This window comes from Platalea leucorodia (assembly GCF_965183815.1).
Source record: "Platalea leucorodia genome assembly, chromosome: 11".
Taxonomy (NCBI): Eukaryota; Metazoa; Chordata; class Aves; order Pelecaniformes; family Threskiornithidae; genus Platalea; species Platalea leucorodia.
This window is the reverse complement of record NC_138833.1, coordinates 15987107-16003164: the sequence shown is the minus strand read 5'-3', so window position 1 is coordinate 16003164 and position 16058 is coordinate 15987107. Positions and strand designations below refer to the sequence as shown.

Sequence of the window (16058 nt, the reverse complement as noted above, 5' to 3'; positions counted from 1 at the left end):
TTACCTGAAGGCCTGTTCTTGGTGTCTGTTCTGTGGGGCACTGCTACGTATGAAGTTATATTCAGTTAACTTAGGGTCTCTCTGGGTTTTATTTGGTATTGGACTGAGATCAATGCTGCACTTAAGGCAAAACCACGTGGAGTTTGGCTGATGCACAGTGTTTGCTGAAGTGGTGCTTCTGATGGGAGCTTTTTCTGCAGCCCCAGTTTCAAGAGCAAAACCAAGTTGGTGATACTGGCTGCTTCTGAAATCTTTTTAGAAACGTGCAGATGAACTGCGCGATTGCCGCAGGAGCTGGCTTGAGTAAGAGACCTCTGCTTTTTGCATTTGATATGCAGCATGCTTAAAAGGCAGAGGGCAGTTCTGGTCATCTTACATGCTCTTGTTTGCATCCCACCTTCTTACAAGGCCGGGATGGTTACCCCAGCTGCAGGACCGTGCTGTACGGACGCTGTGTGTCCACCTGCAGAGAGCTGACCAGAAGCGGTGGTTGGAGCTGGTGTGATATTGCCTGTAGCGATCACCAATGAAGAGTGCGGGTGAACGTCTGAGCCTGCACTGGGTTAGGATTGTGTCACTTGAGCCTATTTTGAGGGATAAGCCTTAGTGGGGACTTAGCAGTTGATACCAAGTGGTCTGTTTGAAATGTTTTACAGCCTTTTCCATCCCAATACTTTTTAAAGCCAAATCTTAAAGCCAGTGAAGAGAAAGTGTATTCAGGTACATAAGAATTAATTGGGAGACTAAGGTGGCAGAGTAGCTGGTCATTTTAAAGATGGGCCACCTGGGGATTTAGGATGATGTACATTGGCAAGCGTTTTTCCACAGGAACAGTGTTAAGATCATTCATTAATATTTGTGCAAAGCTCCTAGAGATGCTTGCAAGAGCCTGAGAAATGCGAAGTGTTGTTATAAAAGCAGTGCAGCAGCGAGGTAGGTACCGTCCGTGTTTTGCAGCTCCAGAGCTCAAGCCCGGTGACCAAGGCCCTAGGACACGTTGATGCTGTCCGTTCAGGAGACAACCCAAACCCAGCCTTGTCTCCTTGTCCTCGGCTGCTCGGTAGGGAGAAGTGCGCAGCCGTGAGGGACGTAACCTGGGAGGCAAGGACAGAGCAAAGCCACTGGCTTTGCCGGCTGGGGAGCCGGCTCGGGCTGCCTGGGCTGGTCGGTGGCGCCCGCGGTCCCGGCCGGGCTGGAGACGGCTCCGCGCCTCTCCCCGTCCTGCGTCTCCGTAGCATGTGACTTCTCAGATCTTCCCTTGTCAGCAGTCTTCTCTCATTAAAATTTTAAATCAATCCTCTGATTACCAGTTCCAAACAAGATCTTGGCAGCCGTGAGAGCTGCTCCAAGTTGCGATGGTTTAAATTCAGATGTCTCCAAGGTACCCAGCCCCCACGCTATCAGGCGGCATACGTTAGATTTGTTCTTTGACCTTTCATGCTGTCTTTAATTAATGTAAATAACTGAAACTTAAATACTGATTCTCTTTTGTTCTTTCTGTAGCTTTTTTAGTCTTCCCAGCGCGTGCTCCATAACGTCAGGAAGACATGTTAATTAGAAGATTTATTAAGGCCAAAACATCTCATGCAGAAGAAATTAATTGGTGCTTTCACCTTTAAGCTTGCAATATATTGCACAGAAGAGATTATATAGCAAGGACTAAGATGCACGGTATCTCTTGATAAAGTTGAAATTTAAGATACTTGCCAAAAGATAAATCGCTAATTAAGGCTGCTGCATGGCTTGCACTAAAACCAAAACGCTAACCTCTGGGCGAGAGCCCGCACAAAGCCGTTAACACTGACCGAACTTCAGAGAGATGAGGGACGCAGCTGGGTTAGCGCGAGGCGAGGTTTCAGCTTGCTGCTTGAGCTGCCGCTGTAACGGCGTTTCCCTGTGTCCTCTCCTCGGTCTGGTTTTGGGGTGTAACTGGAGAACCTCCTAACGTCCCTAACCTTTCGGCTGGATTCTCACATTTCTTAGCAATAACTCTTCCGTGTAGCTTTTTTTCTGTAGACTTACGGGTTTTATAACCAAAATCCCCCGACCTTTATTTGTTTAGTTTTCCTAGGGCTGCACACGCGTGCCTTGCAATTAACCCCTTCCCCAGAGCTCCCTGCCCACCTCCCCACTCGCTGCTTCGGGGACGGGTAATCCCCCCGGCCAGTCCGGACCCCGGCGCTTCCTACTGGGACGTGGCAGGTGGGAATGGAACCGTTTTAAAGGACAAGTAAATGTTATATGTTAACGGAGGGGAGACGGTTTAAAGCTGGAGACTCGGTGTTCCTGGTTGAGAGTTCTGTGTTTGTAACAGACTGATTTCCCCTTACGCAAATACTTGTTTAAAGAAAAAAAAGTGTGATGTCTGTGCCCTACTCTAACTTCACACAGGAACAGGGAGAGGCCCCAGCTGATCTTTGTTTTAAAACAACCTTGTAAATGAATCTCAGGAATGACCTGCTTGTACCAAAGTTGGGTTTAATAAAAACAAAACTGACTTGTTTAACAAACATCTGTAAAAACACCTTTTGTATGCTAGTTATATTCACTGGAACAACAAAGTGCTGTGTCCAAATTCACAACCCTCACTGCTACTCCAGTTTCTCTCTGTTAACCCCGTTGCCCTGTGTGTCTGTGTTTAAAGTGGGATGTCCCCTGCGCACCCCCATACTTCTGAGGCGGCTGCTGCCAGCAGCCTCCCTCCCCTTCCCCAAGCTGCTGCTTGCCCCGGTGCCGTGGGGCTGGGTAGGACGGGCAGCAAACCAGTCCTTGGTAGGAGGTTTGAAGGCAGCTTGCACCCGTAGCCCTGCCTTGTGCTGGGTGGTGTGACCCGAGTGGGACAGGATCTGGCTGCGAACAGCGGGGTGTGCGAGAGGAGCCCAGCGAGGCTCCCACTGAGCAGGCTGGGTCTCCGTCACCACCCAGGAGTTTGCTGAGATGGAGAGGATGGCGTAGAGGCACTGACTACCGCGGGCACTGAGCTCCTGTCCCTGGGGCGTGTTGTATGTCGCTGAAACCTCTGGGTGCCCTTGGCATAAATTAGAAGTTGGAAATAAATCTCGGCAGTACCAGGTATGTGGCCTGAAAATAACCAAACTGGGCACACAGGGAAGTTCTGGAGACTCCTGCCACTCGCAGGCAGTAGGGACTAAACCCCGTGACGCGCGTGTTCATCCCACGTGGCTCATCCCTGCCTGCCCCCGCCGCGGGCAGGGGCGAGGCACCACGTGCCTCGGTGGAAGTGGGACCGGGGGAGAAGCAGGCAGGGTCTGGCCAGGCTGTCTCCCAGGGGCCGTGGATTCAGAGCTGGAAGTCCACTTAGGGTGGCTCTGTCTGTCTTCGTGCCTGTTGTGCCCTGCACCAAGCGGGAGGAAAGCTGGAGCAGCGTGTGCCCGTCAGGCTGAGCTGAGCAATGGCACACCCTTGCTGCTGCTTTGATGACTGTTTTAAACTTGCCTGTGTTCTCTTTTGAGGCAAACCAATCTAATTCCTTTGGCAAAGCTTGAATCAGGTTTGGAGCTATTGTCGAGTTAGATTCCCATCTGGATAGGTGAATTGGGAATAAAAGCTTCCCCTGTCCCCCCCAAATTTCTCAGAAGATTTGACTAAGTTGTGTTTGCCATGACCGTAGTTTGGTCACCAGTGGGATTGAAGTTGCACGCCTTGCTGAGGAAGAACGGGGGGAGCTGCTGGGACCTGCCAGGAGGTAACGCGTCACTTGATCTAAGTGCACTTTTCTTAAAGAATCGAACTGTAAGTACTGTTCAAATTGAATTTAAAATAGTAAAGCCAATTAGAAGAAAAAAAAACAAAACAAAAAAAAAAAAAACAACCAAAAAAAAACCCCAAGAAAACCAAAACAACCACAGAGGCAGCCCCACAAATGAGATAGAAAGGCAGCCCGAAAGAATAAACACATAAAAGGCTTTATACACATCAGAAAGCACTTGGTATCGGTAAGGTCCTGCTGGGTGCTCTGAAAGAGCCTTCTGTGCCCCTGGTGCTGGTTGCTGTGACTTGCTTCTGTGCCTTTCTTTGGTGTATCAGCAAATTTTGTCAGAAACCTGTAAAACAACTGCTGTATTACTCTTCCCTCTGCTGTTTTCTTGTATCTTGGTCAATCCTCTGACCACAGAAGTTTTCTTTATTTGTGCAACTGTAAATGAATTCTTCTTCTAGGACATCACACGCCCACCGTAAGTAGCGATACCAAGTCAGGTTTATTGAAACCCTCTGGTGAGCGCTGGTCCGCAGCACGGCAGCTCATCCCTAGGTGTGACGGTTCCCGGGTGACTCGCTTCAGCTGCGACAGGTTTCCTTTTGGTGGTTGGTGAACGGGCGATGGGGCGGCGGCGGGGGGTGACTCTGAATGGCTTCGCTGTTTCCGTGGGTGATTTAATGTTCGGTTTATGTTTTGGTTCCAATTCAGAATCTGAGCATCTGTGCGCAGCAGCGGTGTCTGCCAGAAAACTTCTTGAAGGACAAAACAATTCTGGGGATCCTTACTGTGGGGGATTTCAGATGTAATTGCAGCTTTGTTTACAAGGTGGTGGTCAGCTTCAGGCATCTGCAAGCCTGGCCTGAAGTGAGGCAACAGCAAAAGGAGTCCGGGTTCGAGAGGCGTGCCTGGCCTGGCCGAGGGCCCTGCAGGGGAAGGGATCCTGCCGTCCTGACACAAATCCGCCCTCGCCCCTCTGCCGAGGGCCAGGGCCCAGGGCGGGGAGCTGTGCCGCGCTCCTGCCCCGAGGGAGCGGGGAAGCAGCCTTCCTTAGCAGGTCAGGATGAGGCACCGTAAGAGCTCTTTGCAAATACTCTGTAAATGTTCTATAGAGTTTTACAGGGACCAAATATTCCCCAAAACAGCAATCCTCACAAAACTAGCCCTAAACACATCAGATCTGTGCCAGCACTCGCTGTGCCAGCTGCAGCTGGCACGTTCTCGCCAGTAACTGGCGCGTAGCAAAATGGTACCGGGATGCACAGCAGGGAGCTCAGCTGCAGGTAGGATGAGCTTGTCTCTGTGGCGTGCACGGCGCGCACAATCCAAGCAGGCAGGCACCACAGCGAGATAGCCGTCATCTGCGAAACTCAGCTGGGCAAAACGATGGCTCCCGTCACTGCTGTCCCCTGGCCGTGTGGTGTGTCGTCTTGTAACTCATCACTTGTACAGCCAGTAAGGGGGAAGATACCAACAGCCTCAGGCCCCGTTCTGCCAGGAAGAAGGGAATTTGTGCACCTCTTGCTATGGAGAACTCTGTGTGTAACAAGAATGATCCTCTTGCAACCGCAGCTGCTTCTGTCGTTTGCAGTTTGTTCTTTAGGGCGGGAAGCTCCGGTCTTAACGATGCCGGGAACACAAAGGTAAGCGGCGCTTTTAACCCGCTGAGGCCAAGCGCAAGTGGTAGTTCCTTTACCCGAACTCCAGCACTGGAATCAGTGTGCCGAAAGGGCCCATGCTGCCGGAGAGAAGCAGCGTGTCCTGGGAGAGCAGGCAGGCTCCAGATTTACTGTTCCCATCCCAGTATGGCCTCTTGCAACCTGACTGGGAACACGGGACCCTGGTGGGCCCTTCAGCAGCCCTGACTTCATCTTTTAGCATTACCCCCCCATTAATGTATGCTTTTGAACGTTGATCATATAGATCTGCAGAGGTTTTGAAGAGGAGGTTTGTTCACAGCTTTTAATGTGTCATCCAGCTCATGGGCAAGAAACTATGAGCATAGGCTCAAAGCTGGGGGAAAAAAACCATGAGTTATGGTGGTTGTGGTATAAAGTTACAGCACGTTAATTGCTCTGTGTAGAATTTTTCTGCCAGCATTTCCACTGGTTAACGCAGCTGATGAAGAGGCTTGAGATAGGGCAAAGGGATGGGAGGAAAAGCATCCCAGGGACCTTTGTAGGCTTTTGGCTGGACTCTTCAAGGAGCACGCTGAGAACACACAGACCAAACTTGTATTTTATTTAATGAAAACTACAAAAGATGACTCGCCTCCTTCAAAAAGGCAGGCAGTCAAGTCACAGCTTGTGATAGAAAAGGCAGGTGCTGCACTGGGGGGAGGGAAGAGCCCTACCACGAAATGACAGCCTTCCCTGTGGTACGTAGGCAGGACGAATGAGTAACAAGTCCCAGGCGTGCCGCTGCCTGGCCCCCGGCTGCGTGGGCACCTCGGAAACCCCCCCCCGGTCTAAAACCAGGCACCGGGTCCTGCTGCCTCGGCATCCCCTGGCCAGGGCAGAGGCTCCCCCCTGCAGCACAGCATTCACAGTGTGCGGTGGCTCTGACTTGCCTCACGGGACCTCCTTCGGTTGCACCGCTGGTTCAAGTCACGTCTGCTCCCATGTGTCACTTGCACTAAGTCTCTGATACTAAACGTTTCTTTCTGGAACACCGGCACCGCTTTCTCTGCGGTTTAAAAAGAAAAGCATGGCTTTCTGCCTGCACGCATACAAAGCTCACCCTGTTCTCAGTGCCAGTTCTGGCAAATGTAATACTTTAGAAAGCGTTATCTGTTAACAGAGCTGCTCAGGACATCAGTCCTGTACGGTTCGACCTTCAGGAATTCCTCTCCTACAAAGTAAAAGGATGAGCAAGGGAAGGAAGGCCAGAAACTTTCTTCCTGCGCTGCTGAGCGCTGCTGTTATGCAGCATGAGGGTCTCCTTGCTCCCGTCCCATCCCTGTCCCCTATTTATTTATCCTGGGCCATTACGTGCGACCCCTGCTCAGCGTTTAGCCTGTGCCGGTCCGTAGGAAACCCTTTCCTGTTCTGTGACAGGGACCTGCAGGTGCAGTGCTGTTATTCACCCAGTACTGTCTGGATTACACCTTCAGACTAGGATAACAGGCACCTGAAAACGCTGGCCCTATTTAAAACAAAACAAAAAAACCCTAAGAAAACACTTATTTCAAAAGAAGGTGTAAGGCTGGTTTTTTTAAAAGTGCAATAGAGGTTTCAACTGACCTTTGTAGTTTGTAAAACTGCTTTGCTATGGAGATTAGCAGTTCATAAAAACTAATGGCGGCAGGAGGGGGATTAATTAAAGGCATTTTGTATTGTCCAGTCTGGTAAGACAGAATAAACTAAAAAACTCTGAACTGCACGTGCTGGTTGGCGAGGGCCCAAGGCAACGGTGACAAGAAGTGATTTCCTGCAGCTCGTAGGAACTGGGATTGGGTCTTTAATGGCTGAAGCAGGCCAGAGCACAGACCTCAGACCCCTGGATTCCAGAGTAAGGCCTTAAGAAAAACTGGAAGGTTTGGTTCTTAGTCTCTCACTACTAAATCAAAACCTTGGTTCCACCTGAGGATGACTCTTGCAGAGCCAGCAGTGGGAGCTCCCCCTTCCTCGAAAGCAGCTCCTGTTCACTCTCCCATGGGGACAGTCAGATTAGCTCGAATAAGAGGAGGATGGAGCGAGGCTCAGCCTGTCACACTTCATCACAGCTATTTTAAAAATAAACTCTGAGACATTTGGTTCTCTCTGGTGCAGTTCGTAGCCTTCTGCCAACTTGATCCCTGAGTTGTACGATTGTGACCAAGTCCCTCCTCTCCCCATCTTCCTGTGTTTACATGATGTTAAAAACTGAGGGGTAGCAGACACTGCTTAGGAAGGACATAAAAAATAGAAAGATACCGATTTGTCATTATCCTCTGAAAACCACAGCAGCGCTTTTGCTCTGGTGTGTTGGCTGTTCTGTTCGCTGGGACCTACTGGTTCTGCAGTGGCTGCTTCCAAGGCAGTAATTCTCCACTAGTCCCTTTCGGGCGGCTGTAAGGGAGGACAGGGGGAGCTGCCTTCTCCAGCCCTCAGCTGAGGGCATGAGCCACCCGTGCTCACCCTCCCTCCACTCGCTCCCCCATCCTCACTGTACAGGTGTCTGAATCCATCGTAGTATTCATCAGTTTCCATGGTGTCATCAGGAATTTGGGCTGTGGTAGGTGTGAAAGGTGCTAAAACTGGCTGCCTTACAGCAACCCTCAACCTCATTTGATGGGAATTCTTCAATCCAGAAGGGTGGTGGTAGGGTAGCCTTGCCTTGGGATGGCCCTGGATGGCCTGGCTGATGGGATAGAAAATATAAACAGCATTGGATGGCTGCAAGCACATTAGCTCTTGATCCACAAGCTCTTTGCAGTGGATGAATTCAGTGCTGTTAACCTGTAAGGAAAGATACAGATTTTTTTGTAAGTTCATGATAAATTACTCTCTCTTCTGGCCACTGCTCTGGTAACTCTGTAGTTAGGGGGAGGACAGGGACAGGCTGTACTGGATGCCTCAACAGATGCATATCAGCAACGTGCATGCTGGCCCTGATGCAAAACCAGTAACCAGGAGCTCCCAAGCTACTACACACAAGGGGGGCAAGCGCTCCCTCTTTTTAGGAGGTGACAACAGTCAGGAGGGGCAGCAGGAGGTTAGGTTATTTCAGACAGATTCATGGTAAGGTGACAGCCTAGGTCGTTAGCCTTCTAGGTATGCTCTCTTAAAAGGCATGTGTTTTATGGAACTGGAGAAAAGCTTTAAAAAAAAAAAAAAACAAAAAACAGAGCTTGCCTTTAATGTGTGTCCTTAGCAGCCAAATTGATTGTATTTAATGTAACTGTACTTAGAATTTCTCGCAGTCTTCAGTGGGAGGCTGGGGACACAGTGGGCAGGTTTTTAGGTGCTCCCAGACACTCCCATTGTGGGAGAATCTCTCCTTGCTCAGCGGGCAGGGAGCTATCTGTGGCCAAGCAATTTGGAAACCTCCCTTGCCTGCCAAAGGGAAAGCCCTCTCCCCAGTCCCAGCCCTTAACTGCAGTTTTATTCCCTCTCTTGTTAGCACTAGCAAGGTCTGCAGCGAAGGCAGGCCATGGACACACGCTTCTCAGAAGGCTGCTAAAGTGCAATGTTGGTTGTAAATACACGTGCGCTTTATTAATTTATCAGTGTCCTGGCCTCAAGGTTTGTGACCAAAGGCCATTTTGATTCCTACCTGTGCTTTTTTTAGCAGATCAGTAATAACAGGAAACCACTCAGGAGTCAGCCTCTCCAGCTCTAAGGTGATGATCACCAAAGCCAATGTGGAGCCCTTAAACTGCAATAGTTGGTGGCACGCCATACAGTGCTGTAGCTGTTTGGTCAAGAACGCAACATGGCGGGAAGGATTCATCTGAGGCAGCCCATGTAGTAGATGGGGCCAGTTGGACATCACCATGGCATGGAACTGGAGAGAAGATAAAGTATATATATACACATATAAAAACAAACAAGCAGAGGTCAGTGAACTTTGTATGTTTTCATATGTTATCAAGCAGAAGTACAGACTAATTTCATCTCATATCAGGAAGCCCAAAGGGTTCCCCCCCTCTTTTTTTTTTTGTGTTTTGTGTTTGTACTTGCCAACCATTGAACTGGTTTTTTTGAGCTTATAATGAATGTACAAGGTCTGTGTTTCCTAACAATTTCTGAAGTTTCTACGTTATCCAGATTGCTATCCAGCAGATTCAATTCAGGCCAGCAGATACGTATAGAGTAAAACCAATAATAATGACTGCACTCTGAATTTCCTGAGGAAACAAGCACCTAAGAAAGGCAGTTTTCACAATCAGCAGCCTAAGATGGCTTAATATTTGCACATAACCTTAAAAAAGGGATCCAGGATGTGTTCGTATCACATGATTTTTGCCTTACTAGCACATGATCGTTTCTTGAAGACAAAGTTTAATTGTTTCTATCAAATGTTTAGTAACTGCAATGTGAACTAAGTGCCAGATTGGGGTAGTCTCATTGCCTAAAACAAGGGTGAATATTTAGTGGGGTGAAAAGGAAAATGGTTTAAGAAAAAACCTGTGTGTGAAATGTAGCAAAACTCTGACAGCTTTCTATGTACAGTATTAATAGAATGGAAACAGTTAGAAATATTTTTGCAGTGTGTATTTAAAAAAATTAAAATGGCGTATAGTTGTGCATTATAAGAATCTTTTTAATGTCCATTTTAGTTGTCCTTTAAAGATGGGAGTAAATTTTTTGAGCAAAATGAAAGGTTTTAAATAGTAGAAAATTTTAAAAATAAATAAAAAAAAAAATCACTAACATTCTTCAGAAGACTTGCAGATAGCTAAGAACAGGTAGCTTGCAAAGCATCTTGGGAAGGATGTGTGGGTGTGTGTATGTGTGTGCATCTGTGTTTTCTAGTCTTATTTGATAAGGAGCTGTTTCTTTAAAGAAAAAAAAAATTTGCAAAACTTAGTGCTTACAATGTTTAAGAAATCCATTGGTGTTGCTGTGTAAAGATCCCAATGAAGCTTATCTAGTATAATTCTTTCCATTCTCAAGATCTCAGCTGGAGAGCGTTTACAACCACTCTGCACTGCGAGCATCTTCACCGATGGTATTACCTGTAAAAAAAAAAAAAAAAAATTAAAAATAATAAAGAAGCCAACGTCCTATGCAGTGCTGTGTGTGTTTCTCTGTATTGTAAAGGGACCTGACAAGTTTATACGCATCCCAAAGCGCTAAGCAGAATGCTCGCTGAGGAGACCCACTTTCCTAGGTAACCCCCATCCTAAATGAAGACTGGTCCATGCTCGCCACAGTGCAGCTGGCTACGAACCCACAGCAAAAACGATGCTGTTCACCTCCTGGGTCACTGTCAGCCTCCTTAACGCTGCATCGGTGATGCATGTTCCCTGCTACCAGCCTCATTAGTTTTGCTCCTCTGACAAGGAGGCTTCCTGTTGGCCTGTTTTACAGGGCCTTCTGTGGTTGTCGTTTCCTGCGGTCATTGACTCAGCTTCTCCTTTTTAGCTGAGGGGAAAAGAAGAATAACCTCAGTGTGACGCATCCTGAGAAAGGCAACGAAGAGCATTTCACTATGGCAGAAGTTGTTCAAAGAGACATGCATGTCTGACTCCAACTCCTAGGTTTCCTGTTCTTTTTCAAAACAGAATGAAGGCAAGAGGAGAAATGCAATCTGAAATGCTTTTGGCTCATGTTTGTAAGTGTCTGAAGAAGTCTACCAGTGCAGTTCTGCCGTGAGAGGTTATCCTGTGTAATCTCACACTTACATGGGTAGTTGCTAATTTTACATGCTCACCTTGAGGTGCAGACCGGAGTCAGTTCCTTGCAAGGTTCAGAAACCAGTTTCGACTCTAAGCAAACTCACCTATTTTAAGCTTTCTCTGAAGAACCTCTGCTCTGTCTCGCCTACCTTACCCTCCCAGGACCTATAACAAGGAATTACAGCACTCTGATGTTGTGCACACAAAACTGTGCGTCTGCATCTTGACTGTCCCCCCCCAGACTAAGCTTTACTGCGAGCTGTGGATTCTGAAGAGAGGAGAGAGGTTTAAGGGCAGGAGGAGGGAAACACATCCATTACATAAGCAAACACAAGTCCTCATCCATAAAGGTCACAATTCTTCCAAGCAACGATGAAAACCCCTTAAGGACTACTTAGGGTAAACAAGTTAGCACTTCCTCGTTATGCCCAAATTGCTGAAAGACCTGGAAACGTGAACAACTTGAACACAAAAGATGAGTTTAGTGTGTTTAATTTGAAACATACAGACCTCATCTTCTTCATTGGTTTTTGCTGCAAGGACAAGGCAGGAAATTGCTATGCACTGAAGATATTTTAATTGGGCCTGAAGGGAGAAGAAGAAAACACTGAGTAAAGAAGATAACAGTCTTGGGGGAAATAACTGTCATTCTACGACAGATGCACAAGTTTCAAACTTTCATTTAAGTTACAGTTGCTTCTGAATTAATCTAGCTGCAGAAAGATTAATTTGAAGCTGGAAACAGAGCAAGGAAATCCAAAGTGAAACAAAATAAATCCTCCTCTGGTGCACTCTCTATTCATGTATCCTACAATTTTTAGACTATGCAATGCCACAGTATTTACAATGTGATGTTATTCCTCTTCTTAGCTGAGATATTAGTTAATATGCTTTTGCCAAATGCCAGTATCAATCTAAGTAGAACTGAGAGCTGCAAGGCTCAGTTTAACTCATAACTTTGTTGTTGCTTCAACAGCAGAAAAAGTTGGCCCCACAGTTTAGTTAAAAATAGTGGTTTCAAAACTAAAGTATTACAAGTGATAATGCAAATGTTTTCTGTTTAGCAGAGACAACCAGATGATAATGAGTTGTTCGTATTTATCGCAGCATTTGGACAATTCACACAAACACTTCTACCAAGGACTGTAAATCAGTGGAACTTCATCAAACACTTGAGTTCATATATATATATATGTCTATGTATACACAGCATATATATATATATGCTTAAAAGCCTTCCCCAGCGAAGACCCTGACTGCTTCCTAAATCTGCTGCCAAACATAGTACCTGCTTCGTGTATAAACCGATTACATACTCCTTACATCCCCAATCGGTAATCTAGCCAGAAAAAAAAGCTGACAGGGATTCTCTACCTTCACCGATGCCAAAAACCGGTTAAGGATGCTGGTAGCTAAGGCAAATGTTTCAGGGTAAAACTGGAACTGAGAGCTTATTTCTGCAATCCAGAGAACTGCTTTCTTGTAACACAACAGAGAGATATCTGTGCCCTGAGGGGAAGAAAAAGTTAGAAGAAAAATACAGTTAGTGCTTTGATGATTTTGTTAACATATCTCCAAAGGAAGACTCCAATCATTCTAAGTGCTCTAATTAACATTTCAGATGTCTGGAGGCTTGAAATGAAGAAAGTTGTTGGCTGTGTCTACAGAGCGAGGGGAAGGGCAAATTTCAGAGCAGTTTAAAGCACTCATTCGCATTGCCCACCCAGTCAGGCTCTAGCTGTGCTTACAAGGGCCCGGTACTGGATTGTACTGGAGTACTGAATGGAGAAACACCCAGCCCTCCCCTTGCACAGTGGGTATGAACCACCAAACTGAGCTCTTACAAACAAGGTGCTGAGTGTGCTCGTTATTTCCCTCTCCTGACAAAACCAAAGCCTCCGATGCAGCATGTGTTTTGTTCAGACAGCCTCGACAGGGAGAGAGAAACTGGAGTCAGGAGCAGGTTTCAATTTACTTTGCAAGATTTCTTTTTTAACAGCCCTTGGATCTGCTTAGCGTTGGGACCACAGAAGCCAGGTTTATGACTCCCCCAAGGCACAAGGCAAAATGCACTCAGTTGTTTTCTTTCTTGTATCTTACTTGAAGATGCATTCAGATAAGAGGAAGGACTTTACTCTGGCTGCCATTACAATGCCACACATGACCCATGGCACATATCTGAACATTACTGCAGGAGAACTGAAAGGGCCGAGCAGCTACACAGAACAGACAACATTTACCACCAATTTGTTTAATATTACTCATCACATTATCCATTTCACTATTTTGCTTTATTTGGTAGTAAAAATACTTAGTAGAAAATAGCATTTCTACACGATTGCAAAAAAGAGACAAGGGTGATAGGGCACTTTTGTGCACTCTTCCATAAATCTGATGCATTTTACAGAAGCAGCTGAGCGTAACTGTTTGCATTGTACACAGAGGGCCATTAAGTGTTGTAGCTTCCTAAGGTAGCAGACCAACTCGCTTTAGCAGCCGGGAATGGGGCTGGGTTTCTGTCAGGCCTCAGTGAATTCCCTTTTCTCCCATCTGAATAGATGGGACTCAAAGATGGTGTCGAGCACAATTAACTCTAACACGACATATTTATGGCTTTACTATTGATTGTCTGCTCTTACCTGCTCCACCAGATTTCCCAAAACTACCTGAGTCAAAACAAAATGCAAGCACCTGGTTTACATGGGGCATTAATAAGGTGTAAGATGGGACAAATACAGACCCTCCTCCCCCTCCATAAGCTTAGTCCATGTGGGATGACTGGCATTCAGGTGGATTAGATGGCAGGACCAGCACTGCATCTCTGCAGAGTCCCTTAGGCACTTCCAAAAAGGACAAAGGAAAATACCTTCAGGGTGAGATTCTGGAAAACTGGCACTTTCCAAGTCCTAGCCTCTCTCGCTAAGGCATTTTCCAGGAAGAAGGCAAGTCTCGAGCTCTCTGGAGGTCCGGGGCACTTCATGGCAAGTCTTTGAGCCAGTTTCCCTGACAGGAGCCGCTGTCAAAACCAAGAAAAGAATTATAAAGCAACATCCCAGCTCCTTGTACTAAGTATGATTTCCTCTCGTGATGCCTTTCCAATGCTGAGAACTAAGTCGGGAGCAGCCATACGACTTGTTTGTTTGCAGAGAGAGCAATCCTGTCATCCATCTTCCCAGGGGGAAGCTCAGGATGAAAGAAAACATATCAGATGGCCAAACAACAGTGCAGCCGAGCTTTTTTCCTCCTGGGCTCTGTAAAGGCTTGCTTGAGTAACCTTGGGTGAGCAGTACCTATTACTCCATTTACCTTGTTTCACATTCAGCTCTCCATTTGCAGAGCTATTAAGTTGCAACCCGTTATCACCTGATTTCAGGTTTCTGGCAAATAGAGGTCTATTGTTTCTGTACAAAAGCTCAAAGACGACTGTTCTTAGGAGGTTTATTAACTCCCAGTCAACAGTTTTCCTTAAAGCAGTCTAATCTTTCTCTGTTGCTGCTGAGGACGTGCAACAGCAACACTTTGGAAATTCCACTCTCCAGGCTAAGCATGTATTTACATCAAATAAACGTTTCTGTATAATATCACACAAGAACCAAGCAGTGAGAACATCTCAGCCTGAAACCGAGTATTTCAATACTTACATTTTGGTGTCTCTTTAACAGCAGAAAAAATATGGTACCAGATATAAAATTCCTGCTTTTCTTTGTAAAGAGTAGTGGATGTGGGCTCCCGCATCAGTGTTTTCTGGAAGCTCACACCATTATCTCTACAGCTCCAGTAAAAGCCCCAAAGTGACATGAATCCTCTGGAAACCGTTCTACATTTCTAAAGCTGAAACCGTGATGCCTGTGTTTCACTGCAAGCAGGAACCGCACATGCCTTTGGCTTTCACTGCCGCTGGATGTCAGAGCATCCAAACCTGACCGCCCGGGCCATTTCAGAAGGAAAGCTGGAAAAGGTTTATCTGTCCGGTTTGATGCGCTGAAAAGTTTGTCTTCCGGGGGTGGGGGAGAATTAATTAAAAGCTCACCCTCCGGCTAACTTGAACGCGACTGTCCCCGAGAACGACACCGAGCAGCCCCCGCACCACCAGCGCCCGGACTGCCGCTCCAGCCCCGCACCGGGGCCGGCGGGGAGCCCCGCCCCGCCCCGCCCCGCCCCGGGAGGAGACCCCCGCCCGCCGCCCCGCCAGAAAGAGCCGCGGTGCCGTCCTTACCCGCCGGGCTGGGCCGCCCCGGCGGTGCTGGGCCGGGTCCGGCCGGGCATGGGGGCGGCGGGCGGGCCCTCGGTGCGGCCCCGCCAGCGGAGAGCGGCTCGGCGGGGCTCGGCGGGGCTCGGCCGGGCGGGACGGGCCGCGCCGCCCGCTGCCATCCGCGGCTGCGCGCAGGGCCCGCCCCGGCCCGCCCGGGAGGCCGGCGGCTGCGGGGGCCGGCGGGGGCGACGCCTGCGGAGCCCCACCTCGAGGTGCTTCGCCCCCCTTCAGCGCCCACAGGCGCTGCTGAGCGTCTCAGCCGGTCCCTCCTGTGCGGTGAAGCCCCCGGGGTGGAGCCCGCAACGGGCTGGCGGCTGAGAGGGTCCTTTTGGGCACAGCTCCTTCCCGCAGACTTCGGCGGGGCTCTGGCCGCAGCCTCGCCGTGCGAGGGTGCAGGTCCTGCGGCGGCGCAGCCTTGTCCCGCTGGCAGCTTGCTCTCACGGGGAACGGCTCCGCTGCATCTCCGGATCTCCGGATCACCGATCACCTCGCCCCTGGTCCCAGCCGCTTGGCGCTTCCCGGGCGAAGGTTGTCTGGGCCCGCGTGGGCCTGTCGCTCCCGCACAGAGCGCGTGGTCTCTGTCAGGCAAAGCCGTGCGTTCCCGGGGTCAGGATGAAGTTCTGCCACGGTGACAAACATGGTAACCTTCGGCAGAGCCCCCGAATCCACCCCTGCCCCCTTTCCTGGCATCGGTTATTGCCTTGGCAAATGCGCTGCCCCTTCGCTTTGGCTCGGCCCTGTCCTATTAAAATACCCTTGTGCTG

At 48.5% G+C, this 16058-nt stretch overlaps 2 protein-coding genes across 4 annotated transcripts in view; one reads left to right on the top strand and one right to left on the bottom strand.

Moving 5' to 3' along the window:
• Positions 1-9202, top strand: part of SEPTIN8 (septin 8) — a 47187-nt gene extending 37985 nt beyond the window's left edge. The window contains exon 10 of the mRNA XM_082324281.1: positions 8990-9202. Coding sequence (XP_082180407.1) covers positions 8990-9155 — 166 coding nt within the window. The 3' untranslated portion in view covers positions 9156-9202. The remainder of the gene's footprint in view (positions 1-8989) is intronic.
• A 1419-nt stretch (positions 9203-10621) lies between these two features.
• On the bottom strand, positions 10622-15129 carry CCNI2 (cyclin I family member 2). 3 transcript variants are annotated; one of them, XM_082324284.1, is made up of 6 exons: positions 14684-15129; positions 13909-14058; positions 12417-12551; positions 11553-11627; positions 11147-11207; positions 10622-10788 (listed from the first exon to the last, which is right to left on the bottom strand). In XM_082324284.1, exons 2-5 carry the CDS (start codon positions 14020-14022, stop codon positions 11193-11195), a joined length of 339 nt encoding a protein of 112 aa, XP_082180410.1. In that variant the 5' UTR covers positions 14023-14058; positions 14684-15129; the 3' UTR covers positions 10622-10788; positions 11147-11192. The 3 variants fall into 3 exon arrangements, with proteins under 3 accessions (XP_082180410.1, XP_082180409.1, XP_082180408.1); XM_082324283.1 differs by having other exon boundaries at positions 10622-11207; XM_082324282.1 differs by lacking the exon at positions 11147-11207.
• Positions 15130-16058: the final 929 nt, after the last annotated feature.